Genomic DNA, 27,319 nt, shown 5'->3' with positions numbered 1-27,319 from the left:
TCCATTATCTCCCAGATGGATTCATCAAATTAAGAGTAAATGAGTAAAAGTTAGCATGTATTAAATGGGCAGTTTTAAGTAAATTACTTGGGATGGTAATGCTCTGTTTTTCTCTTCAAAATAAGAACTATTTTCTTGGGAACAAAAAATAACATGAAGAATTAACCGAAGAACCAAAGAGAATAACTACAGAAAAGAAACACACAGCCAGGACCCCATTACCCTATTATGTACTACAATTTTGCCTGCAACTTTAATGCTTCTGGCAAAACTAGTAGGTAACTTATTTTAAAACCCTAACAAATGTCAAAGAAAGAAAGATATTCTGAAAGTATAAAAGCTATTTTTACTAAGCTATAACCAAAATACCAAATTATACTTTCTTCACAGATGGAAGAGAAAGGAAATTTTACCCAAAATTATATACAAAGTTTACATGAATACCTCTTCCCCTTACCTTGCTGTGCTGCCTCATGTTCCGCTGTTCTCTTCCTGATGTAGCTCTGAACTTCTTCCCACCTTCTTTCAGCTTCTTGTAGTTGAACCTTGGTATTTTAAAAGGGAGAAAGGATAAATTAGCACAAACACAGAATTTCTACTTTGAAAAAGAGGGAAAAAAAGCATCCTCTACCTTTACTGTTGTATCATAAAACTGCTTATTACAACTAGTCTCCTACATTTCAATAAGACAGGCAGATAAACACAGTCTAAAAGCTATTTATTTATCAGTCACAGCCATCCTATCCTCCAACATTACAGGGTTTACAGTTTAGAGATTATTTCAGAGACTCAATATTTATACTGAGTTTAGATCAAGATAGCTACTACTATATACATATCTGATCCACTTAGCAATAACCTGTTTCCCACTAACCCTCCTTCAGCTGATAAGCTTCCAAAGGACAGGATAGTATCTTTATTGCTAAATCTAAGTAGCTAAAAATTCTTATTTTGAGGTATTTCTATAACACAACACTCCAATCATGACTATAATCTTTAATGTCATTTATTTATCCATATCCACAGAAAACAGACTTCCATATCTATGCCAGTAGTAAACCCATCAGCAAGATCAGTATTAAATAAAAGAAAGGATACTTATATTAATCTCCCAACAAGACCCAAGAAAACTTAAGAAAAACAAAGGTTACTCACACTATTTTCCATATTCAATTACCCTTGAAGCCTTTTTAACTCCTACTCTGGAACTGGTATCAAAGTACAACTGTATCAATGACCTAGGTAGGAATCTATTATAATGAGGTAGCATTTAACTTACACAAATTGAACTATACTTTCAACAAATCTCCTCTTCAATAAAAGGAGAAATAGAGAATTATACTCATCATTCTATTCAATGTACATATGCTCCAGAATGCATATAAAATGAGATAAATGAATCTGCTCCTCCCTCAGTCAGCCTGAGCAAAGCCATGCATCTCTTCACAGTATAAGTATCTCATTGGACCAAGTGACACACTGGTGTCTAAAAACATAATATGTGATTTTTTTGTACATCATGGGTCGAGTGCAAGTCACTGGAACACCACTTAGTCTTGTGCTTAAACAAAGGAAAAACTACCTATTCCAGTGCTGAAAGAAAACTAGGTTCTACTGGACCTACTGAAAAATCCAAGCTATGGGTGATAAAGTGGTATTAAGGGTAATTTTTAACTACATGATTTCTGCCCTATATATGTAGACCCTAACCCCCATATATAAGACAAACTTCTACAGTTTATACCTGTCAATCAGCTAACATCATTTACCATATCTTCAAACAGTCTTTAACTTCAAATTCAAGGCTATATTCAATTCTTTCAACAGGGCACATGCTTCTTTTTCTTTCATCAGGGCATAGCATTTAGACTACAGGTCCCACTAAGCGTCAAACTATATTTTTCAAATCTATATACACATTTAAGTCATCAAATTAAATACCTACTGATATGGTTAGGCTTTGTGTCCCCACCCAAATCTCATCTTGAATTGTAATCCCCATAATCTCTATGTGTCAAGGGAGAGACCACGTGGAGGTAATTGAATCAAAGGCATGGTTACCCCCATGCTGTTCTTGTGATAATGAGTGAGTTCTCACAAGATCTGATGGTTTTATAAGGGGCTCTTCCCCATCGCTCGGCATTTCTCCTTCCTGCTGCTTCGTGAAGAAGATGCTTTGCTTCCTCTTCACCTTCTGCCATGATTGTGAGTTTCCTGAGGCTTCCCCAGCCATGTTGAACTGTGAGTCAATTAAACCTCTTTCCTTAAAAATTTACCCAGTCTCAGGCAGTTCTTCATACCACTATGAAAACGAACGAATACACCTATATTATTCATGAAATGACAAAGGTGGGAATATATCACCTTCAACTGAGTAACTGCTTGCTCAGCATTCTTCTTTTGGACTTCCTCTTGCTGTAGCTTTCCTGTTTTCTCAGTCAGCTCATTCACCAACCTAGCATAATCCTGGCGTAGTTTATTTAGTTCTGCAGACTGCCTGAAAACAGTAACTGGATTAGGAGCCTTCCATTATTACAAATAGATATAAGAAATCAACAAAACATACTTTGGTAGTTTCGCTGAGCTGAGCTAGTAGTTCTATTTACAGCCCAACTGAAATAGAACACAAGCGATTACTAACAATAAAGTTTAGGTGGGTAATTCCTATGTAATTCTAACGAGTTACACAAATTCTAAAATCACTGTAAAATATCAAGAAAAATAGATGACCATAAATAGACAGTGTCACCTTCAAACTGGTCTTCTGAAAATGTATTAAAAATCAACCAGTCAGGGTACTGTGTACTCATATTACTAATCTCTCTAAGGTACTATTTCTCAAAGTATGGCTTCAGAGTCAATCACTATCACAAGGAAAGTGTCTTTTTTTTTGAGACAGAGTGTGGTTCTGTTGCCCAGGCTGGAGTGCAGTGGCGCAATCTGGGCTCACTGCAACCTCCGCCTCCCAGGCTCAAGTAATTCTCCTAAGTGTCCCGAGTAGCTGAGATTACAGGTATGCGCCACCACGCCCAGCTAATTTTTGTATTTTTAGTAGAGACAGGGTTTCACCATGTTGGCCAGGCTGGTCTTGAACTCCTGACTTCAGGTGATCTGCCCACCTCGGCCTCCCAAAGTGCTAGGATTAAAGGCGTGAGCCATCACATTCAGCCCGAAAGTGTCTTAATATGTAGATTGCTGGGCTCTACCTCAGAGTCAGTGAATCATAATCTTTTAAGGGTAGGACTCAAGAATACACTTTTTAACTAGAATGCCAGGTGCTCTTCAGAATACTGAAGTTTAGGAGCTACTGTGAAAGGCGACAGATGGATTAAAACTTATAAATTTCATAGACCATTCCATTGGTGGTACTAGTATTTATTACATAGTTTATATATAATATACACATACATGTTTATATAAATATGTAATATATGAGATATATTAATGTGTTTGTATAAGTATATAATAGTATGACATTAATATAACATATATAGTTTACATATATGTAACTGAAGAAGTTCTTCACAAAGCAAAAGAGAATTGTTTTTAAAAGTAACTCATTTTAAGCCAGGTGTGGTGGTTCATGCCTGTAATCCCAGCACTTTGGGAGGCTGAGACAGGCAGATCACCTGAGGTTGAGAGTTCAAGACCACCCTGACCAGCACGGAGAAACCCCGTCTCTACTAAAAATACAAAAAAATCAGCCGGGTGTGGTGGCACATGCCTGTAATCCCAGCTGCTCGGGAGGCTGAGGCAGGAGAATTGCTTGAACCCAGGAGGTGGAGGTTGCGGTGAGCCAGAGATCGCGCCATTGTACTCCAGCCTGGGCATCAAGAGCGAAACTCCGTCTCAAAAAAAAAAAAAAAAAAAAGTAACTCATTTTAGAAACAAATGTAAAAAAAAAAGTCTAACCAATTACTATCAAACACTATTAATATTTTGATGATTCAAGAAAATACTCTGCCATTCAATTAAAAATAAGGTATTTGGAAACATACTTGCTTTCCAGCTGATTTGTAGTGTTGCTGACAGCATCTCTCAGTATGCCATTTTCCTGCTTCAAGTGAGCTATCTCTGCCTCCATCTGCTCACGAACTTGCTGAAACTAAAATTTTACATATATAAAACTTAGAAAACAAAGACTGTCAAAGGTAACTTTCAAAATAAACTTTATTAAAATGAGAATGTAAAAAGCATCAATAGAATGAAGTTTGAATCCTTCTTCTCAAATAAACATGAACAAATTTAAAAGAAATATACTGTTAGTGATGACTGCAAATTAAATACAAACTCTCACCACATTCAAGAATACAAGTAGATACTAGCTGCTATCATATTTGACATACAAGATAAACATGCTTAGAGATGATGTTTCAGAACTAAGTATGATTTAGGACTTCTTTCCTATCAAATAGATTCATATAGAATTAAGCTTGTCCTGATCCTATGTCAATTGTATGTTAGCAATATTCTTAAAGTCTTTAGTAAGCCAAAGTTTAAAAACTGAAAATATGTTTGGTATACTTCATATTAAGTTACAAATTGAGCTATAATCATATAGATAACACAAAAACCTGCTTGCTAAAATATTCTGACCTCTAATTGTTTTTCCAAGTTTTTACATTATAAAATACATATAACATAAAACATACCATTCTAACCATTTTCAAGTATACAGTTCACTGGTATTAAATATATCCATAATGCTGTGTAATCATGACCACCATTCATCTCCATAACTCTCTTCATTGTGTAAAACAAAACTCTGCACCTTTTAACAAATAACTCCCATTTCTTTCCCTGAAACCCCTGGCGACCAACACTCTTAACTTTATTCTTCTAATTTTAAAATTTTGGATTAAAGAATCTAAAGACAAAGCACACTGACTCTTACATTCTCATAAGAACATGTTTTTATATGAAATAATCTTATTAATAATTCTTTCAAAAGAAATTGTTGCTTATTAAGAGAAATTAAGGTATATGTTTCTATTTTTCACAGAAGTTATCATATGGAATCTGTATCCTGACCTCTGTAAGTAATCAAGTAAAACAGGATGAATCACTTAAATACCTTTCACCTTCAACAAAAGATGCTGCTACAAGTATTTGACTAATTTTCAAATTAACAGGAATTAGGAACTAAGAAGAAAAGATCACTTGAGGCTAGGAAAATTAGTTCTTCAATAACTCAAATTGCTGGGGGATGAGAAGATGAAGGAATGGGTTAAACAAATGCTAAAAGCAGTGGATAAGGCAAAAACACGAAAACAGCATCATTCACTTCTTTTTTGCTATTAGTGGCATTTCAGAGGAAAATAGTGGGACTCTGAAAGCAGCGAAGAATATTTTTAAATTTTTAGCAGACTAGCGATATTATCAAAGCAATATTTTACAAAAAAAAAAATTTGGTACCAAATGCAAGACAGAATGAAAATGACAAACCTATTAATATGAGCTGTAATTATTCTAGTATGTAATAATAAACTAAAGACACGTCTAAGAATTGAATGCAAGAGTAACTAGAAATAAAGTGGTTTGGAGTTTTTTGTTTTTTGAGACAGGGTCTCACCCTGTCACCCAGGCTGGAGTGCAAATGTGTGATCACGGCTCACTGCAACCTCAACCTTCCAGGCTCAAGCCTCCCACCTCAGCCTCCTGAGTAATTGGGACCATGAGCATGCCACCATGCCTGGCTAACTTTTTAATTTTTTTGTAGAATGGAGTCCCACTATTTTGCCCAGGCTGTTCTCAAATTCCTGGGTTCAAGTGATCCTCTACCTCAGCTGGGATTACAGACATGAGCCACGGCACCTGGCCACAGAAATAAAATGTCTTCAAGATTTCAGAGCAAATTGTAGACTAAGCGAGGCAGAGAGAAGTCACAGGATTCAAGCATAAAGATAACAATGCCTCAAAATATAAAAACCATGATTGGCCTGGGGGGGAAAAAAAAAATCAACCTGATCAATAGGTGAGAGTTTTAGACACATATTAAATCTGAGGTAATGACAGACCTTCCAAATTGAAGGATCAGCCAGCAGATGGAAGTAATAATTTCAAAAAGTCACTGGTCAAGAAAGTTAAATTAAGGAAAGTATTACATGACCCCTAAGCAAGCAGACCCAAGCCATATTCTTCAATAGCCTCTTTAGCAGTAATAAAGATATTTCAATCTTTTTAAAAACAAGAAAAAAAATTCACTGGTCTAGTCCTAACTAGGATCATGAAAATGGAAAATATATACAAGAGACAGACTGTAAAAACTGAGCCTTCTGACAGAAGATGAGTGAAACGGTAGGAAGTAACAACAGACAAAATCACTCAGGCCAAAACCTTAGAAGTCATTCTTCACTATCACCTCTCCCCTCCACACTAACACCAAGCCCTATCTAACTCACTCTTTGTATACTCAAACTCATTCTCTCATTGTCAACATCTAATTTCAGGCCCTTGTTCTTTGACTTGAATTCTAGCAAAGTCTTCCAACCATCCTTTGCTCCACTCTCCCCACTGCTACCAAGGTAAAAATTTAAAATAGCAGTGTAATTCCAGCGACTGCTGCGTTGCTTAAACTCCTTCTCTGGCTCCCCAGTCTTCAGGTATACAAGGCCCTTTTAAGATGGGGCCTCTATCTACTTCTCAATATCCCTTCTTCATTCCAGCTCTGATTCCCAAATACCACAACTCTTACTGTATTTCTCACAGAGCAGTTACTCCAGACAATCTGTACTGGTAGCACCTGGATTGCACTAATTAAAAAGCTCAATCCTGGGTCCCAGAATATACCCACTGAACTATCATCTCCAGAGATGGACTAAGAAATCACACCAAGTAACTCTTATCCTCAGTGCCCATTTCTTTACTCTCTTACTTGATAATGCCTAATTGTTTTAAAAGATTGAACACAGTCGTATCACTTCTAAAAAGTCTTCCCTATCAAATCCTTCTCTTCCCTACCTCCCATCACCATTGCTCTAAAGTAGCCAATACTTATCTTTATCATCATATTGATCTGCATCCAGCCTCCCTACCTCATCCCCACCTAGAAAAGTTGTTTTACTTAGGACAGAGAGTGAATTTCACTAGCCACTGTATGTTGATAGCCCAGCAAAGGGCCTTGCACATACTAGTCACTTAAAAGTTTGCTAATTAAATGAATGCAAACATTTCATCTTGTTTTCAAAGAATGAAAATATACCTTCATCTGCATCTGTTGAGTCTCTTGATAACTGACATGTATTTTGTTTTGAAATACATTATGTTCCTTTTCTAATGTTCCAATCCGATCTTTCATCCTTGCTATAACCACATTGCTTCTTTCTTTCTCTGACATCATTTCCTAAAAGAATATCCCAGAAATTTAAAAACTTGTTATTTAATAAGTATCATAAGCCTGCAACAATGATAAACAATGATGTTATGTAACATCAGTAAAATAATCATGAATGATAAAACATTAAGTACTTGCTTAAAAAAAGCTAGGTCAAAAGATTTCAAAAACAGTCTTCTGCATCTCATCTGCTCTTCACACCATTCCCTTCATAATCACTTTGCCACTGTTTTACTACTAATTCAAATGCATTTTCTAGTTTATTATAAGTTAAAGACTATGAACCTAAAATAAATCCTACATTCTAACTTGATTACACGAAAGAACATTTTAAAGCACAATAGTTCCTTCTCTATCATTCCCAGGTACATTCTCTTTCAGGGAAAAAAGGCCTAGAAGGAAATAAAAGTCTCTTTCCTAAGGGAAGAAATAGGGATAAGATGTCTACAGTAGAGTCAAAGTTTCAAACAAGGGAAAGTAAAAATCAGAAAGCAGTTTTATCATCTTCCTAAGTCAAATCTTTTTTTTTTTTTTTTTTTTTTTTTTTTTCTGAGACGGAGTCCCGCTCCATCGCCCAGGCTGGAGTGCAGTGGCGCAATCTCAGCTCACTACAAGCTCCCGCTCCCAGGTTCACGCCATTCTCCTGCCTCAGCCTCCCAAGTAGCCGAGACTACAGGCACCCGCCGCCATGCCCGGCTAATTTTTTTTGTATTTTCAGTAGAGACGGGGTTTCACCGTGTTAGCCAGGATGGTCTTGATCTCCTGACCTCGTGATCTGCCCGCCTCAGCCTCCTAAAGTGTTGGGATTACAGGCGTGAGCCACCGCAACTGGCCCCTAAGTCAAATCTTAAATGAGGGATTTCATTTTGTTTTGCTGGTACTATGAACTCCTAGAACAAATATTAATTATCGAAGTACATGAAAGCCAAGCAATTTTAAAATCAGCTGCAGGTATGATTAGGACTAATCATGTCCCTGCTCTAAAGCAACTTTTCGACAAAATTTGAGATATTACATAATTTATGTTTGCCTGAGTTTGTTCATTCATCTTTACAAATTGTTATACTCCTGTATGACATACTTAGAAGTATATACATCGTAAGTACACAGCTCAATGAATTATCAAATTAGTTATCCTAATTTTTTTAAATACAGTCAGTCACATAAAACTGTAAGTTTCTAATTTTATTAACAACTTTAATCTTGCCAACTTTTTCCATTGACTTTTTTTATTTACTTCAAATTCACATAAAGGATTTATATTCAAACAAGGTCATTCATTCTTACAATGTCATCAAGTGGCTAGGTGAACGACTAGTAAATAAACATCATGTACTCTACTGCATTTAATCCCTAGAAAGAGAAACAAGCACTTCAGGAATAATGAAACCATATTTTCTACAGTTTCAATTCTGTTCTCTCAGTTTCATGATGTTTTAAAGATTGGCTTTTCCAGTATTTTTTACTATTAACCTCTGAGAGTAATATTTCTGAGATTTGAAGAACTAGACAAAAAATTATACGTATCACAAGAAGCTCCATAAATAAATTACTTATGTTAAGAGTTTCACATTTATTCCATTAATCAGACTTAAACAAGATCACACCAAATTTTGTGTTTCTATAAAGAACAGATCTAGGTCAGATCCAATTAAAACAAATTCCCATGCTTCTGTACAGAATGTTTTTGTTATTCTGAAGTTAGGATATCTGTAAGTACTCTTATTTTAAATAATTCAACTATAGGTTATAGTATCACGAAAGAGAGAGACGGCTCTATCTACTCTCCCAAAACTCTAAAAGAAAGTTACGTTAGTTGGATATAAATTATAAATAATTAAACTACTGACAATAGATAATTTCTAAAATCTTTCGTTGCTTCTGATTTGCGAAGTATATCCCCCGTACATAAGAATGTCTTCACCTGGGTTAACTGCTTACACCGATCCTTTGTAGCAGCAGCATCTTCCTTCACAGCAGCAAGTAACTTGTCCTTTTCTTGAAGCTGATGTATGAGCGTAGTCAATTCTCCCTTACTTGACTGCAATTGAGAAAGCAACGCAGAATTAGTAATAGTTACCAAGGGCTAATAAAAAGTATGAAAATGGGGCTGGGGGCCGTGGCTCACGCCTATAATCCCAGCACCTTGGGAGGCCGAGGCGTGCGGATCACAAGGTCAGGAGATCGAGACCATCCTGGCTAACACAGTGAAACCCCGTCTCTACTAAAATTACAAAAAAAAAAAATGAGCCGGGCATGGTGGCGGGCGCCTATAGTCCCAGCTACTCAGGAAGCTGAGGCAGGAGAAAGGCGTGAACCCGGGAGGCGGAGCTTGCAGTGAGCCGAGATTGTGCCACTGCACTCCAGCCTGGGCGACAGAGCGAGACTCCGTCTCAAAAAGAAAAAAAAAAGTATGAAAATGAAATGTGGCACCTATACACCATGGAATACTATGCAGCCATATAAAAGGGTAAGTTCATGTCCTTTGCAGGGACATGGATGAAGTTCGAAACCATCATTCTCAGCAAACGAACACCAGAACAGAAAACCAAACACTGCATGTTCTCACTCATAAGTGGGAGTTGAACAATGGGAACACATGGACACAGAAAGGGGAACATGGACACAGGAAGGGGAACATGCCTGTCGGCGGGTGGGAGGATAGGGGAGGGATAGCATTAGGAGAAACACCTAATGTAGATGACGGGCTGAGGGGTGCAGCAAACCACCATGGCATGTGTATACCTATGTAACAAACCTGCACGTTCTGCACATGTATCCCAGAACTTAAAGTATAAGAAAAATAAAATAAAAAATAAAAGGTGCTAAGATTTAAAAAATTATGAAAATAAAGTATCTAACATGAAGTGTTCCTGGGTCAATGCAGAGTTCTGTATTACATAAAAAGTAAAATAACTGCCAAATACTGATCAGTGAAATATTCAGAAAAATCTCTTTAAAGTTGTATATTCTGAAATTTCCAACTAGATACATATCAATCAAAAAACAGATTTTTACAAAGAATTATGGGAATTCTAGTTTTAAACTCAGAGTCAAGACAGTAATTTCCTCCCTCTCCTACCAGATCGAAAGAGACAATGTGAAACCAAAATGTAAGCTGCTATGAATGAAACAGTAACCTATAATCTCAAAGCATCTGAGGAAAGATCACCAAATACAGTAAAAATCAAAATCAGATGCTCCACGACCCCATCAGAATACACCCATGGCTATAGAGGTGCCATAAATGTGTAGTTCTCTGAAATTAACAGGCACATCCTGAAAGGTAAAACCAGCAATCCCCAATCTGACATGGGAAACAACAAACAAGTGCAAAGATTGAAACTTTCTCAGAAGGTCTCAAGAAGGAAAAAAAAAAGTCACAGATAAAATCACACATCTCAAGCAGGAAAAAAACCACTCAAAGGGAGCAACTAGCCAGTGAGGCAGTCAAAAGATTCTCTATAGGGAGGCCCTAAGTCTCTTATCTGAAAAGCAGTGAAGGCTAAAAAAAACTCATTTTACATACACAGTCCCTAAGGAGAACACCAGTCAGCCTTGACCCTTTAGTAATACCAAGCCTTAGCACAAAGATGATCCAAGAAAAACACCCCTCATTGGAAGAACAGTAGTAAATAAAATAAAATAGAATAAAATAAAACAGGATCTAAACTAGATATCAAAAAAATGAAAATAAGAAAAACACAAATAACAAGTGAAGAAAAATCACCAGAAAAAGGTTATCAAACAGCAGATAAAAATTGTGATTAAAAATCTAATATAGGAATCATCTCTGGAAAATAAAAGAGCTCAGAGAAAAGATAACACAAAATGAGATGAAATGTGAGCTGGCAAAACTAAAGTGGAAGCAAAAGCAACACCATCCCAGAAATATACTATAGTTAGAAACAGCAAACAGAAAAGCACATGCCGCTGTAAACACAGTAAGGGCCATAGAGTACATGGTAGAGAGAAGTAAATAAAAAGGAGAAATAAAGTTTTCTTTGGTAATGTGTTAGGTTTTTTTTGTTGTTAAAGATATGAAAGATAATGAAGGTAGCCAGAGGAGAGTCCACATGTATTTAACTGATCTCCATTATTTTACTTATTTCAAGAACATTATATATAACTTCCCAGTAATAAAAGCTGACTTGAATCTAATGATTAAAAAGACATACTGTATCCAAGGTAAGTTTAACAGAGCAGTCAACATCAAGCCATATTATAGTACAATTACTGAATGCCAAAGAAACCGAATCCCTTGATGTGTGTAGAGTAGGTCAGACACTGAAAAAAATCCAGTAAATAATAAAAATGTGATTGATTATTCAAAGAATGTTTTATTGTGAGAGTGCAGTTTAACAAAAATATATGAAAAGGGTGCAAAATGCAGGCTGGCTTCAGACCTCTACCCAGCAATATGAATAAAGAGAACAGTGAAACAACAAATGCATAAAATGTTTCAAGGAAAGAAAATGAAACTCTGGAATGTTATACCCTACCAAACTATTATTTAAGTATAAATACAACAAAAGCATGTTAACTTGCCAAAATTTGGAAAATTTCTTGAAGAAATCCCAGGAAAAGCAACTTCAGCTAACCAAGAGATGAATAAAGAAGCTATGACAAAAATACTAATATTGAGATCTGGACCTACCATTAAACTATAAAATTAAAACTAAAACATGAAAATTATAATCACAGAAGAGATGTTAAATATTACAAGTATCTGACAAACAGAAAAACTATTATTAACAAAAGTTGAGAGGGGTGGAAGAAAGCAGCTAGGGGAAAAAAATTTAAGTGGTATAACAGTAGTTCCTCCTGCTATGCAGCATGAGGCCCAAATTGTTAATAATTTAAAGTTTAAAATATAACTGAAGCAAGTATATTTAAATGTCAATACTAAAAAATTAATAATTAAACATTTTACTAATAATTATATTAATACTTTATATTTTTCAGCATTTATTATATGCTAGGGACTCTAAGCACCTAACATGCACTATCATTTAATTCTCAAAACTTGATCACTCCCATTTTAGACACAGGAAAACTGAGGCATTAAAGCTAAGAAACTTACCTAAGGCCACAAAGCTGCAATTGGCAGAGTCCAGATTTCAATTCAGGAAGTCTAACTCCAGAGCTCAGGATCTTAAGTACACTCTCAAGTGCCTCATAACTCGAATACAAGGGCACGTGTGCACTCACACAACATAACATCTCTGCTCCAACCCTTCTAGCTTCTGCTCTGTTTTCCCCTTCCCACCTAAGCTTATTCATAGCGGACACTCGCTGTCACTTTTCCCATTCATTTGGTACTTATTTATAATCTTGTATTGCAATGAAACTGCTTTTACTAAGGATATCAAACTCATCTCTAAAGCATGTTACTGCTGATCATTCAAACTCAAAGTTTCTGTGATTCCACTATCTCTTGGTGTTCCTCCCACTTCACGCCTCTTCAGTATCTTTTGTGATTTTCCTTGCCCTTTACTTGTTGGTGTTTCCCGGGGGTCATTCTTGAGCCTTCTATCACCTCTCACATCCTCCCTGATCTAATATACATCTACCATATGTACTGATGATAGTGGATTATCTTCCTCTATCACTCCCATTGTAGCCTTTCTTCTACTCCAGAGAAATATATTTTTAATTGTAAAATGACTATATCCACTTAAATGGCATAAGGGACACCTAAAACAGCTTTCTGAAATTTCTCAATCCTCTACTCTCTACAAAGTGTTCACAAAAACCACACTCACCACAATCTATCCAGTTACTCAAGAGAGAAAACAAGCAGTCACCATGGACTCTTCTTTAGCCACTACATACAACTGCTCAGCAAATCCCTTAACTCTTCTATCCTATGCCAGTGCCCTGTATTTATCTTTCCCTTGCTCTAAAGTGGTCTTTATTCGGCACAAGGATTCAATTACCTCTGAGACTTTGAACAATCTGTGAAAAGGTCTGACCAACTCAGTTCTAAGGCAGGAAAAGGGAGAAATTAAACTTACCTAGTCTTACTCAGATACAGGAGACCTACAAAGGCAGAGTTCCTTCAGTAGAGAACAGAACAGCCCCATGAGAAACCAAAAACAAAAAGATTTTAATTTAAAACCAAATGGCTCCAAGGAAAAGGGGAAAAACATCAACAGTTTCAAAACACTTGCTCCATGCTATCTTTAACAGTTTCCAACTTCTTCCAAGGCCTGCCTAAAATAGACAAAGGGTAGTCTGATTTACCACCCAGACTCTAGAGTTCAAAGCTGTCTCAGACAATAAAATGATTACTCTTGCCCCCATAAGCTACCAGGAACATCTTTAATTAGAAGAGAGACACTTAAAGCAATTACTTTTAATCTTAAAAAGCATTAACTCTAAACAGCAATATAGTAACACAGTAACTTCAGCAAGGTTCTTCCCTGCTAGGAGCTGTTCTCAATCCCCACATATAACTAACAACTTTTTAAAGAAAAAATTAAACCATTGAAGGTTTGAAAGTAGTTGAAAGGTTATGGGAAAAGTAGTCACCCAATTACAATAAAATAAACCAAAGGACAAATTCTTTAATCAATATCAAGGCTAAGCACCATGGCTCACACCTGTAATCCTAGCACTTTGGGAGGCCAACGCAGGAGGACTGATTGAGCTCAGGAGCTTGAAACCAGCATGGGCAACACGGTGAAACTCCATCTCTACAAAAAATACAAAAACTAGCCAGGCATTGCTTGTGGTCCCAGCTACTCAGGAGAGTGAGACGGGAGGATTGCTTGAGCCCAAGAGGTGAAGGTTGCGGCGAGCAGAGATCGCATCACTGCACTCCAGCCTGGGTGACAGGGCCAGACCTCATCTCAAAAAAATAAAAATAAAAATAATCAAGAAAGTTCCTTGCAACAAAACATCTGTCTTCGTATTTAAAGTCACATTTATCGTATTTACTGATTACCTTTTTACTCTGGGCCATTGCTGGCATCACATGGAGACCATCTAATAAGCATGCTACATCGTAAAATTGCCACAGATTTGTAAAATGCACTGTCAATAGAAGTATGACAGACTTATAATGCTACAATAAATGCTATGGCAAAAACATCCAGACGGTTGTAAGAAAGAATAGAAGGACAAACAATTTAGACTGTGAATTCAGGTTAGTCTTATATGAGAAAATGACATTTAAGTGGAGACTTGAAGGAGGAATTGGGCATAGAAAGAAATTGGAGGGGAGGGTTTGGGAGGAAAGGGGAGACAGGACAGACAGAAGAAAAAAATCTGATATGAGAGAAGAATCAGAGAAGACTCCGTATGGGTGAAATTTAGTGAAGAAATAAGAAAAAATGTCATTAGATGAGGCTGCAGAGACAGGCAGGACATAGACCTGTTAAGGAATCTGGATTTATGTTTTAACTGCAAAACAGAAAAACACCAAAGGGTTTTTAAAGCAGTAATATAACCTAATTTATCTCTCACAGGTCACTTTACAGTTATGTGGGGGAAAAAAACAAAATTAGAGGACTAAGAAGAAAAGCAGAAACATCAATTTGGAGACTACTGCAGGTAATCAGGTGAGAGGTAATGGTCTAGACTAGTCTAAGAAAAAATCAAACCATTGAAGGTTTGAAAGTAGTTGAAAGGTTATGGGAAAAGAGGTGTGCATGTGTGTGTTTTTAGAATAAAGACAGTTAAATGCACCATAGCATTTAAATGACAGTTAAATGCTAATATTAAATGCTAATATTGAATAGCAGACACCACATCACTTTATTTTACATAGGTAACCCTTGAAAACTTCACCTTTCCCAGTATGACATAGTACATATGATATTATAGTGAATATGACCCATAATATAGATGTTAACTGCATGGGGTTTTTATTTTACAAACATAGTACATATGATATTATAGTGAATATGACCCGTAATATAGATGTTAACTGCATGGGGTTTTTATTTTACAATTTTTTTTTAAATCAGCCATAGCAGTGACTATGCCTTTCAAATTATTTCTTTTAGAAAAGTAAACACAACATACACACCCCCCCACAACAACAGCCCTGAAGTTCTTTGAACGGTGTGATCTTCAGTCACAACAGTTCATATATGCTATCCAGAAATCACCTGACTTTGACTTTAGCACTTCTGGTCAGAGCAAAGCACAGTCCAGTTTAGCCAAGGGCCAAATGACTTTAAAAGTAATATAAATCTGGCCGGGCACGGTGGCTCACGCTTGTAATCCCAGCACTTTGGGAGGCCGAGGCGGGTGGATCACGAGGTCAGGAGATCACAACCATCCCGACTAACACGGTGAAACCCCGTCTCTACTAAAAATACAAAAATTAGCCAGGCATGGTGGTGCATGCCTGTAATGCCAGCTACTCTGGAGGCTGAGGCATGAGAATTGCTTGAACCCAGGAGGCGGAGGCTGCAGTGAGCCAAGATCACACCACTGCACTCCAGCCTGGGAGACAGAGAAAGACTGTCTCAAAAAAAAAAAAAGTAATATAAATCATCTTATTTTAAGCAATTGGCTCTGTCAAAGGATCAGATGACATCAGATGACATTTTAAATAAGTGAATTGATTAGTGTGAATATATGATATGGTTTGGCTGTGTACCCACCCAAATCTCATCTTGAATTGTAGCTCCCATAATTCCCACATGTTATGGGAGAGACTTGGTGGGAGATAATTGAATCATGAGGGCAGTTTCCCCCATACTGTTCTCCTGGTAGTGAATAAGTCTCACAAGATCTGAGGGTTTTAAAAGGGGAAATCCCTTTCATTTGGTTCTCATTCCCTCTTCCCTGCTGCCATGTAAGACATGCCTTTCACCTTCTGCCATGATTGTGAGGCCAGCCACATGAAACTGTGAGTCCATTAAACCTCTTTTTCTTTATAAATTACCAGTCTCAGGTATGTCTTTATCAGCAACGTGAAAATAGACTAATACAGTAAATTGGTACCAGGAGTGAGGAACTGCTGTAAAGATACCCAAAAACGTGGACGTGACTTTGGAACTGGGTAACAGGCAGAAGTTAGAACAGTTTGGAGGGCTCAGAAGAAGACAGGAAGATGTGGGAGTTTTGAACTTCCTAGAGACTTGCTGAATAGCTTTGCTGATAATGACACAGGCAATGAAATCCAGGATGAGGTCATTTCAGATGGAGATGAGGAACATGTTGGAAACTGGAGTAAACATGACTCTTGATATGTTTTAGCAAAAAGACTGGTGGCATTATGCACCTGTCCTAGAGATCTGAGGGAGACCTGAGGGAGATGATTTCAGGTCTCTGGCGGAAGAAGTTTCTAAGAAGCAAAGCATTCAAGAGGTGACTTGGGTGCTATTAACAGCATTCAGTTTTAAGAGGGAAAAAGAGAATAAAAGTTTGGAAAATTTGCAGCCTGATGATGCAATAGAAAAGAAAAACCCACTTTCTGAGGAGAAATTCAAGCCAGCACAGAAATTTGTGCCAGCGGCAGAAGTAATGAGGAACCAAATGTAAATCATCAAAACAATGGAGAAAATGTCTCCAGGGCATGTCAAAGACCTTTGCAGCAGGGCCCTCCTATCATGGGCTGGAGACCTAGGAATTAAAAATGGTTTCCTGGGCAGGGCCCAGGGCCCCCCTGCTGTATGTAGCCTAGGGACTTAGTGTCCTGCATCCCAGCCACTCTAGGCATGGATAAAAGAGACCAAAGTACAGCATGGGCCATGGCTTCAGAGGGTGCAAGCCCCAAGCCTTAGCAGCTTCCACATAGTGTTGAGCCTGAGGGTGCACAGAAGTCAAGATTTGAGTTTTGGGAAATCTCTGCCTAGACTTCAGAGGATGTATGGAAACACCTGGATGTCCAGGCAGAAGTTTGCTGCAGGGGCGGGGCCCTCATGGAGAACCTCTGCTAGGGTAGTGAGGAAGGGAAATGTGAGGTTGAAACCTCCACACGAAGTCCCCACTGAAGCACTGCCTAGTGGAGATGTGAGAAGACGGCCACCATCCTCCAGATTCCAGAATGGTAGATCCACTGACAGCTTGTACCGTGAGCCTAGAAAAGCCACAGACTCTCAATGCCAGCCCATGAAAGCAACCTGAAGGGAGGCTGTACCCTGCAAAGCAACAGGGGCGGAGTTGCCCAAGACTATGGGAACCCACCTTTTGAATCAGTGTGACCTGGATGTGAGACATGGAGTCAAAGGAGATCATTTTCGAGCTTCAAGATTTGACTACCCCACTGGATTTCAGATTTGCATGGGGCCTGTCGCCCTTTTATTTTGGCCAATTTCTCCCATTTGGAGTGACTGTATTTTCCCAATGCCTGTACCCCATTGTATCTAGAAGGTAACTAACTAAGTTGCTTCTGATATTACAGGCTCATAGGCGGAAGGGACTTGCCTTGTCTCGGATAAGACTTTGGACTGTGGACTTCTGAATTAATGCTGAAATTAATTAACACTTTGGGGGACCAGTAGGAGAGCATGATTGGTTTTGAAATGTGACATGAGATTTGGGAGGGTCCAGAGAGGAATGTTATGGTTTGGCTGTGACCCCACCCAAATCTCATCCTGAATGGTAGCTCCCATAATTCCCATGTGTTGTGGGAGGGACCTGGTGGGAGATAACTGAATCATGGGGGCGATTTCCCCCATATTGTTCTCATGGTAGTAAATAAGCCTTACAAGGTCTGATGGTTTTATAAGAGGAAACCCCTTTCGCTTGGTTCTCATTCTCTCTTCCCTGCCACCATGTAAGACGTGCCTTTCACCTTCCACTATGATTGTGAGGCCTCCCCAGCCACGCAGAACTGTGAGTCATTTAAACTTTTTCTTTATAAATTACCCAGTCTCAGGTATCTCTTTATCAGCGGCATGAAAATGGACTAATACAATATATGAAGTAATTTCTGAAGGCATTCCAGACTATATGTTCTGAGATGTTAAGGATGGGAGTAGATATTAATTGCTCTGGCTAAAGTCTTCTTTGGTGAACTTCTAATGACCGGTCACAAATATGCCCACAATCAAAAAAAATGCTTACCTTCTTTAAAGCATCTTGTATCACACCAGACTTCTCCTTTAGCAGATCTACAACACAAAGAGCCTCATCTTCAGAAAACATCATAGTCTTCAAGGACAGAAGAAAATCTTTAAACTTCACTTCAGCATTTTCTTAATTTGAAAAAAAAAAAAAAAAGAGTTGGCATTTAAAAAACACAAGTAGTAACTTCAGCAAAGGTAGGCATGAAGAATTCATGGCCCAGAAAGTCAATAACCAAAAGAAAACAGATATATACTTCAGGTCAAATAAAACAAATACTCCAGTCAATAGGAAAAAAAAAGGGTTTATCATCTATAATATGGAATAATTACATTAGCTAAAAGTTTGCTCAAATTGCAAAATACTAAAATGCCAATATACCCTCACTTTAAAAAAAATCATTTAGGTGTCTAGTATGTGCTAATATCTGCACTATTATATTCACAATAATCTCAATGAACTTTAATAATCCTTGCACACGGACAACCAACTGTGAAAAACAAAATAATCCTGAGAGATATGTAAGCCAAATTCCACACATGAGAAAATAAGTTCTAAGATAATTATAAAAAGGAAACCTGATTCTATGAAGATCAAATATATGCAAACCATCCTGACATTTTAAAAATCCACGCATCAAGCACCTCCTGACCCATCCACCCTTATTTTCCCAAGGTTCTCGTATAGGCATTAACAACCTCTTCTTAAAAAGAACTGCCACCCATCAGACTCAAAGGAGCCTAGGGTTTTTAATACTTCAGCTAAATTATAAGTTTTAAAAGGTAGTTGTGTACATATGTGGAAACAGGAGATATGTGGGAACTCTGAACTTTGCAATGAATTTTGCTGTGAACCTAAAACTACTCTTAAAAAAAAAGTCTATTAAAAAAAAAAACAGCTATGAATTAGCCAAGAAACCTCACAGGAGACAGTAGTAGCTGGAAAATAATCATCAGATAGCAAAATAGCTGTAGGACCTTTAATAAGTCAAATTCAAGTTCCAGATCTAAAAAACTGAGGAGGCTGGACTAAAAGACTACCAATAAATCTTCTATTACGAGGATGTGATTCTTTTGCAATGCATTGTTTCTATGAGAAAATGAAATATATGACTCCATCAGAACTCAGAAATGTGTTTTTATAGTACAACGAAGACTCTAAATCCCATACATTATTACCTTTGTCAGTTTCAGTCTTCAGTTTTTTAGTCCCAGATTTCTGAATCCCTTCTACTTGGTCAGGTTTAAGCAAATCAATAACCTCTCTCTTATCCACCACAGGACTTGAGTCAGCATTATCCATCAAAGGAATATATGCAGTTGCATGAATAAGGGGTTCATCTACGAAGACTGCAATTTAAGTTCAACAAAATCGTAATTAGAATATTTACAAAACAGAGTAAATGACATGCAAGCATACTTTAATGATAAATGCAGTTATTTTGAAACCTCTAGTAGTAGTTCAAATTGGTTTTAAATTCCTATTTCATCATTTAACAAGTCAAAACACTCATTCTAATGAAGCAGTACCAGCTCAATAGCCTTATTTTATAGTAAATCATTTAAGTTCTCTAAAAATGTATAGCGTATCTCCTCTAATGGTATCTAAAAACTTTTTACGCATCCTTAGGTCTCATTTTATTTTTGTTTTAATATAAGAATTATTTCCACTTAATTAGTGCTCAAGGAAAACTATTAGTTTTTATTTATGTTGGTACTGTACCAACTTATTGTAGTTGATAATTTTTAATCAAGTTCTTTGTACTTGCTAAGTGCAAAAATCACACTGTTCCTAGCAGACAGCTTCTCGTTTCTCAATAGTTATGCCTCTAATTTCTATGGCACATGTACACTTGCTAAAACTTCCAAAATAACATTAAAAGTGAAAGAAGGAAGCCTCTTTATTTTGTTCCTAATTGTAATGGGAAGAATTTAAAGAGTTTGAACATAAAGTCTAACGTCTGCTGGTTAGAGATACAAACTTCCAAACCCAGATGAAAATCTCTTCTTTTCATTCCTACCTTTTAAAAAGAACTTTTGTACTTATATATATCTCTTCTTTTATTTAAAATTAAAATTGTTTAACATTTAATTTTAACAAATATATTCAGGTAATATTTCTCTCATACCTAATTGATATGTAATAATTTTAAGTTGTTTAGTCTTCACAAATTTCACAGCCAAGCTTTCCCTGGAAAACTGTGAACAAATAAGATTGCTCCATCTCTTATCATTTGATGGCTGCTATATACACATGCGAGTTCTGTTTAGGAATTAATTAGAAATGTATGCTAATGCCAGATCTAGCTAATGTCCTTAAGCATAATCTTTAAATGATATTAAAAAGTACAAATATTTCAAGAATGTTTTTCTTTTATGGTCTGTATGCTATTTATTTTTTTCAAAACTGAGTTAAGAATATTTATAAATGCTTTGCCCTTTGTAAATGGTATATAAACTTTTTCACCTCAAATGTACACTCTGCCCATCTGTCAAAGCACTACAAAGTCATAAGGCTAAAGATAATTTTAGACCTGCATTAGTATTATAGTTGTCATTAGCACACATTAAACTGGGAGCTAAAGAGTGTGTGAGATTTCCAGGGTCCTTGTGCTGGTGTACTTCTTTAGAATTAGCATTATAAAAATACATATCTAAACATCTCACCATTTTCTGTCTTTTGTTTCTTTGATGAAGCTTTCTTCTTCCCTGATCCACTTTCTTGTTTAGTCTCTTGGTGGAGGGGTAATGCTTCTTGCCTTTTTGATGGTACTATGAGAGTTTCCACCTTTTTATCCTGGTCATCTTTATTAAACACAAATGAAAAAAATAATTGCAGCAAACAATGAACATAACAGAAAAGATGCAATCATTGAGTAATTCCCAGAATGCTTTACCACTAAAAATTTAAAGTGTGACATATAACACTCTTACTAATAACTTATTCTAGCTTTCTTACTCCACTACACTAGCTCTTCAATGTACTTACTCCTCCTTTCCCATTCCTCAGCTATTTTCAACCCTACTGAGCCAATAGGCATGACCAAGTCTCTATCATCTAAAAAAAGAAACAGCAAGGTACAGTTGCTCACACCTGTAATCCCAGCACTTTGGGAGGCTGAGGCAGGCAGATCATCGGAACCCAGTAGTTCCAGACGAGCCTGGGCAACGTGGTGAAACCCAATCTCTATAAAACCCCTTCTCTACGAAAAAAATAAAAAAATTAGCCAGGTGTGGTGGCACACACCTGTAGTTCTGGCTACTCTGGGGCTGAGGTGGGAGGACAGCTTAAGTCCCGGAGGCTGAAGCTGCAGTAAGCCAAGATCGCACTATTCACTCAAGCCTAAGCAACAGAGCAAGACCCTGTCGAAAAGAAAGAAAAGAAAGAAAAGAAAGAAAAGAAAAGAAAAAGAAAGAAAAGAAAAGAAAAGAAAAGAAAAGAAAGAAAGAAAGAAAGAAAGAAAGAAAGAAAGAAAGAAAGAAAGAAAGAAAGAAAGAAAGAGAAAGGAAAGAAAGAGGAAAAAGAAAAAGAAAAGGGAAGGAAAAGAAGGGAAGGAAGGAAGAGAAAATCCTTCCCCATCACCATAATTCCCAGCATCCCACATACATTTCCTTACATATTGACAAAATACTCTTAGTTCCTTTTCTACCAATCATTCCTCAACTAATTGCAACCTGATTTTTATCTCTTTCATTCCATGAAAGGATTAACTCAGATCCCCCAGTGTCCCAAATGCCATATTCTACAAATACCCATTAATCCTTATTTGACTACTCTGGCATTTTATACTTCTGGTCTCTACCCCTTTCTTAAAATTCTCTCCTCTCTATTTTGTTCAGTAAAATATGGCAGTGACAAAAAGACAAATATTGTATAATTTCACTTATATGACATTCCCAGAGTAGTCAAATTCATAAAGACAGAAAGCAGAAGGGTAATTGTCAGGATATGCGGGAAGGTAGAGGGACAGGGGAAAACGGGGAGGCAGGTAGAATGGGGAATTAGAGTATAATGCGTACAGAGTTTCATTTAGAGAAGATGAAGAGTTCTGGACTTGGCTAGTGGTGATGATTATATGAGAATGTGAATGTACTTACCACCACACAACTATACACTTAAAAGCTGTTAAAATGATAAATTTCATGCTATATGTAATTTGCCACAATAAAAATAAAATAAATTATCTCCTATCAGCTCCCATGATAATTCTCTTCTTACACCTGAAATATTCCTTTGCAGTATCCTTTGGGAACTGCTTCTACTGAATGCTGCTAGTTTTCAGGGTTGGGGCTTCAACTGAAATACTTTCCTTGGATAAGCTATCTACCCCCATGCCTTCTACTACCTTCATGCTTAAGGCTTCTGAATCTACTTTTCTACACTTACATACCCTACTGCATCCTGAGTTGCTCTAGTAAATGGCCCCACAGGTACTGGAAACACAAACTGGGGGTGTTCTCTTCTCCATTCACATCTAGTCTCTCTCCAGTATTACCCATTTTAGTGCTACCAACCATCTGCCAAGCACAAGTTGGCAAACTTTTTCTGCGAAGGGTCAGGTCGTAAAAACTTTAGGCCTTATAGGCCATATGGACTCTGGTACAACTATTCAAGTCTGCTACTGCAGCATGAAAGCCAGTCATAAACATATTATGAATGAGTTAATGAATGTAGCTGCATGTAAAAACACTTTATGAATACTGAGACTTGACTTTTTTTACATTTTTACATTTCTCAAAATATTATTCTATTTCCCAACCATTTAAAATGTAAAAACTATTCTTGGTTCATGGGCATAAGAAAAGGAAGTGAGCTACATGTGGCTCACAGGTTGCAGTCTGCCAACCCCAACCTAACTCAGAACTTGAGAGATCAGCTTTAATCCTGTCTCCTCCTTTATCTGCCACACTTCTATATAGTGAGGTTATTCGTGTCATTCTTACTTTGCATACTTCTCAACTTTGTTTCTTCTGTCACTACCATAGTTCAGGCCTACATCTTCATTTTAGAAAACTACAATAACCTCTTAACTAGTCTGCTGGCATCAAATACCGCCCCATGAAATCTGTTCTTGCTAGCTCTGCCAAAAAATCTTTCTAAAACAGAAATATGACCATGTAACTAAACTGCTTGAAAATCTTCAACAATGGCTAACCTAAGAAGTCCTAGCTCCCTGGCACGGTATCCAAAACCCATCATGATCTAGCCACTGCCATCTTTTCAGCTCTGTTCCCTACCACTCTCTACACCTCACATTGTATGGTTCAACAATACACTGTACTCTTGCAGCTCTGTGCCTTTACATGATATCCTGCCAATGAGGAATGAGACTCCACTATCTGCTTGATGAAGCGATTCAATGCTCAGGCACTGCCACCTCTGTAAAGCCTTTCCTCCAGCATAAGCAGTAGTTGCTTTAGCTTCTATATTTCCTCTATACTTTCTCCATCTCCTACATAAATCACTTTTTTTTTTTTTTACTGGCTTACATGTCCTTTTTCCCAACTAAAACATGTAGTGTTTACCCTTACTATGTCTTGATCCTAGCTGACATGCAAATATTTAAAATCCAATATAACCAGGCCGAGCGTGGTGGCTCACGCCTGTAATTTCAGCACTTTGTGAGGCCAAGGCGGGTGGATCATTTGAGGTCAGGAGTTCGAGACCAGTCTGGCCAATTTTGTGAAACCCCATCTCTACTAAAAATGCAAAAATTAGCTGGGTGTGGTAGCACACGCCTGTAATTCCAGCTACTCGGGAGGCTGAGGCAGGAGAATCACTTGAACTTGGGCAGCAGAGGACACACTGAGCCAAGATCGCACCACTGCACTCCAGCCTGGGCGAGACCGTGAGACTCCGTCTCAAAAAAAAAAAAAAAATCCAATATAACCTCCTGCAAGTTAAGACACCCAAATGACTTAATGGTACATACGAGTCCTTTCAAATAAAACAAACTGTTTACAGTTGCACACATCACCACGCCATTTCTCAAGGCTTTTCCACTGTACCTATCAACTCCCTTTCCCTGGAATCTCCCTCCCCCGCCACCCACCCAAAAAACCTAACTAGTACTTACCCAAACTTTAAAAATTTCTGGCATTACATGCTTTAAGTGGTCTACCTTAGAATTCCTACACTGGTTTAGACATATCTAGACCACTACACTAAATCTTTTATAATGACCTATTTGTGTCTACAGCTAACACACGACTACCTTGAAAATGCACTATTCATCTCCGTAGCCCTACTACCTAGCATAATGCCTAGCATAACAGATATATAATAAATGTTAGCAAAATGAAGCAATCAAGGGTGAGAAATGATATCTGATTTTAGCTTTCCACCTTTAATTCTTACCACATCATTTAGAAAGTGAAGTTCATAACTGCTGATATTTACAGGTCCTAAGTGGTTTTAGCAAAATAGTCAAAGTTGGATATTTATAAGATGTATAGGTTTGTTGGGTTTTTTTCTTTTAATTTCTTGTAGAGATGAGGTCTCTCTTTGTTGTCCAGGCTGGTCTAAAACACCTGGCCTCAAGGGGTCCTCCCACTTCAGCCTCCCAATGTGCTAGGATTACAGGCATGAGCCACTGCATCGGGCTCTGAAGTTTAAAATGCTATTTTATGATCAATACGAACTTCTACTAGCAATTAATGTTAATGAAGCAAACACATAATGAAAAGAATAATCTCGGTTTCAAATTCAGTATTAAACTTCTGTGTATGTACCTAACAGAATATCTCAATTCCAAGCTCCAAATCATACAATAAAATTAAATAGATTAAATAGATTACAATACCGCTTCCATTTTTAGACTTCTTCTGCCCTGGTTTCTTCTTTGAGGCAGCTGCTTCAGAGGGAGGGGTGGGCTGTTTAGTAACTGGGACAGGTTCTACTCTTTTGCCAGGAATCTTTGATGCATCACTTTCTTTGATGACCTGCTCTTCAAGTACAGGCTTTTGTTTCTTTTCCTTCTTTTTTCTTTCCCTAACACTAGTTGAAGTTTCAACCACATTCAATGGAACAGGTACAACTTGATCATCTTCTACTGCCAAAGCATCTGATAATTTAAAGTCTCGAGGTACACTCTCAGAATCAGATTCATGGAGGTTTCCATTCTGGATTTCTTTCTTTTTATTCTTTTTCTTTTCTGCTTTCTTTTTATCTGTTTTGGTAGGAATAAGCTTTTGTTCTCTTTTCTGTTTTGCAAGAACTTCATCATATAATGTTTCTTTCATGAAAAGCCAGAAGAAGAGGAAAATTACTGTAATAACTATTGAAGGAATAAGAACAATAAAATATGCTGACTCATAAAACTCCATGGTACTTTTGTCAATGTGATCCTATAAAACCTAAATAGGGAAGAAGGTAGGGACAAAAAAAAGAACCTGTCAGTCTCATAAAAATTAAAGTCAAAACTGCTGCTCTTTCAAGTGGCATTTCAAATCTAACCTGACCTACAAATCTAAACAGGTTAGTTCTTTAAATCACATTCTTGATTTATTTGCCAACAATTCATACATACTATGAAAAATAAGACTAGTGGTAACTAGAAAGAGTAGAACACATCCTTCCATTTCTAAATCATGTGAAAATATCCTAATTCCAAGAGAAAAATTTTAAATATTCATTACTTTCTTTTCCCCAAATATCCACTTTTGGTATTTTATTAGTAGTTAATTTTTTTTGTTTATTGTACAGTGTTGATAACTACATGTGAAAATAAAGAGGCACTATTACCAACTCAATGGACATTCATTAAAAGTGTCATATTCTGAAATGCACACACACACAAAAAGAGGTGGTTTATTTACAGATTAAGACCAGTCACAAACTGCATCTTTACACCAGTGACTATCAGCCTCATGATGCGGTGGGATCTATCAAGGATATAAAAATCTAATATAATCAAAATCCAAATGTTAGGATGTGGCATTTGGCATTAAAATAAATTACAGACCAGGCGCAGTGGCTCACGCCTGAATCCCACCACTTTGGGAGGCTGAGGCGGATGGATCACTTGAGCCTAAGGAGTTCCAGTCCACCCTGGGCAACATGGTGAAACCCTGTCTCTACAAAAAACAAAAACAAAAAAAAAACCACCAAGAAAATTAGCTGGGCATAGTTAAAACGAGCCTGTAGTCCCAGCTACTTGGAGGCTGAGGTGGGAGGATCACTTGAGCCTTGGAAGTCAAGGCTTCAGTGAGCTGTGACTCTGCCACTGCACTCCCGCCTGGGCAACAGAGCAAGGCCCTGTCCCAAAAAAATAAAGTAGTGAAATAAATTACAAGTTAGGAACTTATCTCAATTTTTTAAAGGCACCCCATACTGCACAAAACAAGTTATACAGCAAAAGCGAGGCTGCCATCAACATCCTACCTAAATTGCTAAATAAAAGGCTTTGCCTCATCAATAGGACATAGGCCCTACTTTTAGATTGACTCAGTAAGTACGGCGGCAGGGAGGAAAGATGTAACTTGACTACCAACATCTGCCTTGAATACAGATATTATATCACTTACGTGAAGGGTAGTTTCCCCTAAAAGTAAATCTCAAAGTAAAAATGATTCTGATGTTGAGATTCTACATACTGATGCTCCTTATGAACATGCATAAGCCACATAAAAGTGACTTGTATTCTTATGTCATCTCAAGTGTGTTGTAGAAAAAGACAAGGTATATAATACAGATATAATTAAACATCAGGACATGTTTAGGATAAAGCAAATTAAAGTTAATTTCTGCACTTTTAATGTAAAAATAAATCTAAGAATGTTTAAAATTTTCAAATTATTGATTTGGAGAATCTTGATACGTAACGATTAGATAAAGAAATCAATTCTACCTAAACAGGGGACTTACTCTAAGAATTATTTTACACCTAAGAAAACATCTGATTTTAAATTGGACAAATGTGAGTTTATTGAATATAAGACTTTGCCAGAACTATAACAA

The 27,319-nt window shown here is 37.2% G+C and overlaps 1 protein-coding gene across 9 annotated transcripts in view; it reads right to left on the bottom strand.

Moving 5' to 3' along the window:
* KTN1 (kinectin 1) overlaps positions 1-27,319 on the bottom strand; it is a 104,627-nt gene that overhangs the window by 48,255 nt on the left and 29,053 nt on the right. For all 9 annotated transcript variants that reach the window (XR_003120429.1, XR_003120430.1, XR_003120431.1 and 6 more), the window contains 9 exons: positions 25,164-25,716; positions 21,028-21,165; positions 19,540-19,710; positions 18,362-18,492; positions 9,258-9,374; positions 7,202-7,342; positions 3,999-4,105; positions 2,365-2,497; positions 458-545 (listed from right to left, as the gene is read on the bottom strand). Coding sequence is in view for 5 of the 9 variants with exons in the window: in XM_025391250.1 (XP_025247035.1) it covers positions 458-545; positions 2,365-2,497; positions 3,999-4,105; positions 7,202-7,342; positions 9,258-9,374; positions 18,362-18,492; positions 19,540-19,710; positions 21,028-21,165; positions 25,164-25,686 (1,549 nt within the window). In the remaining 4 variants the exon portion in view is untranslated. The remainder of the gene's footprint in view (positions 1-457; positions 546-2,364; positions 2,498-3,998; positions 4,106-7,201; positions 7,343-9,257; positions 9,375-18,361; positions 18,493-19,539; positions 19,711-21,027; positions 21,166-25,163; positions 25,717-27,319) is intronic.

The sequence above is a fragment of the Theropithecus gelada genome, chromosome 7b, assembly GCF_003255815.1.
Source record: "Theropithecus gelada isolate Dixy chromosome 7b, Tgel_1.0, whole genome shotgun sequence".
Classification (NCBI taxonomy): Eukaryota; Metazoa; Chordata; class Mammalia; order Primates; family Cercopithecidae; genus Theropithecus; species Theropithecus gelada.
The sequence above is the reverse complement of the archived record's forward strand: the minus strand, read 5'-3'. Positions and strand labels throughout refer to the sequence as shown.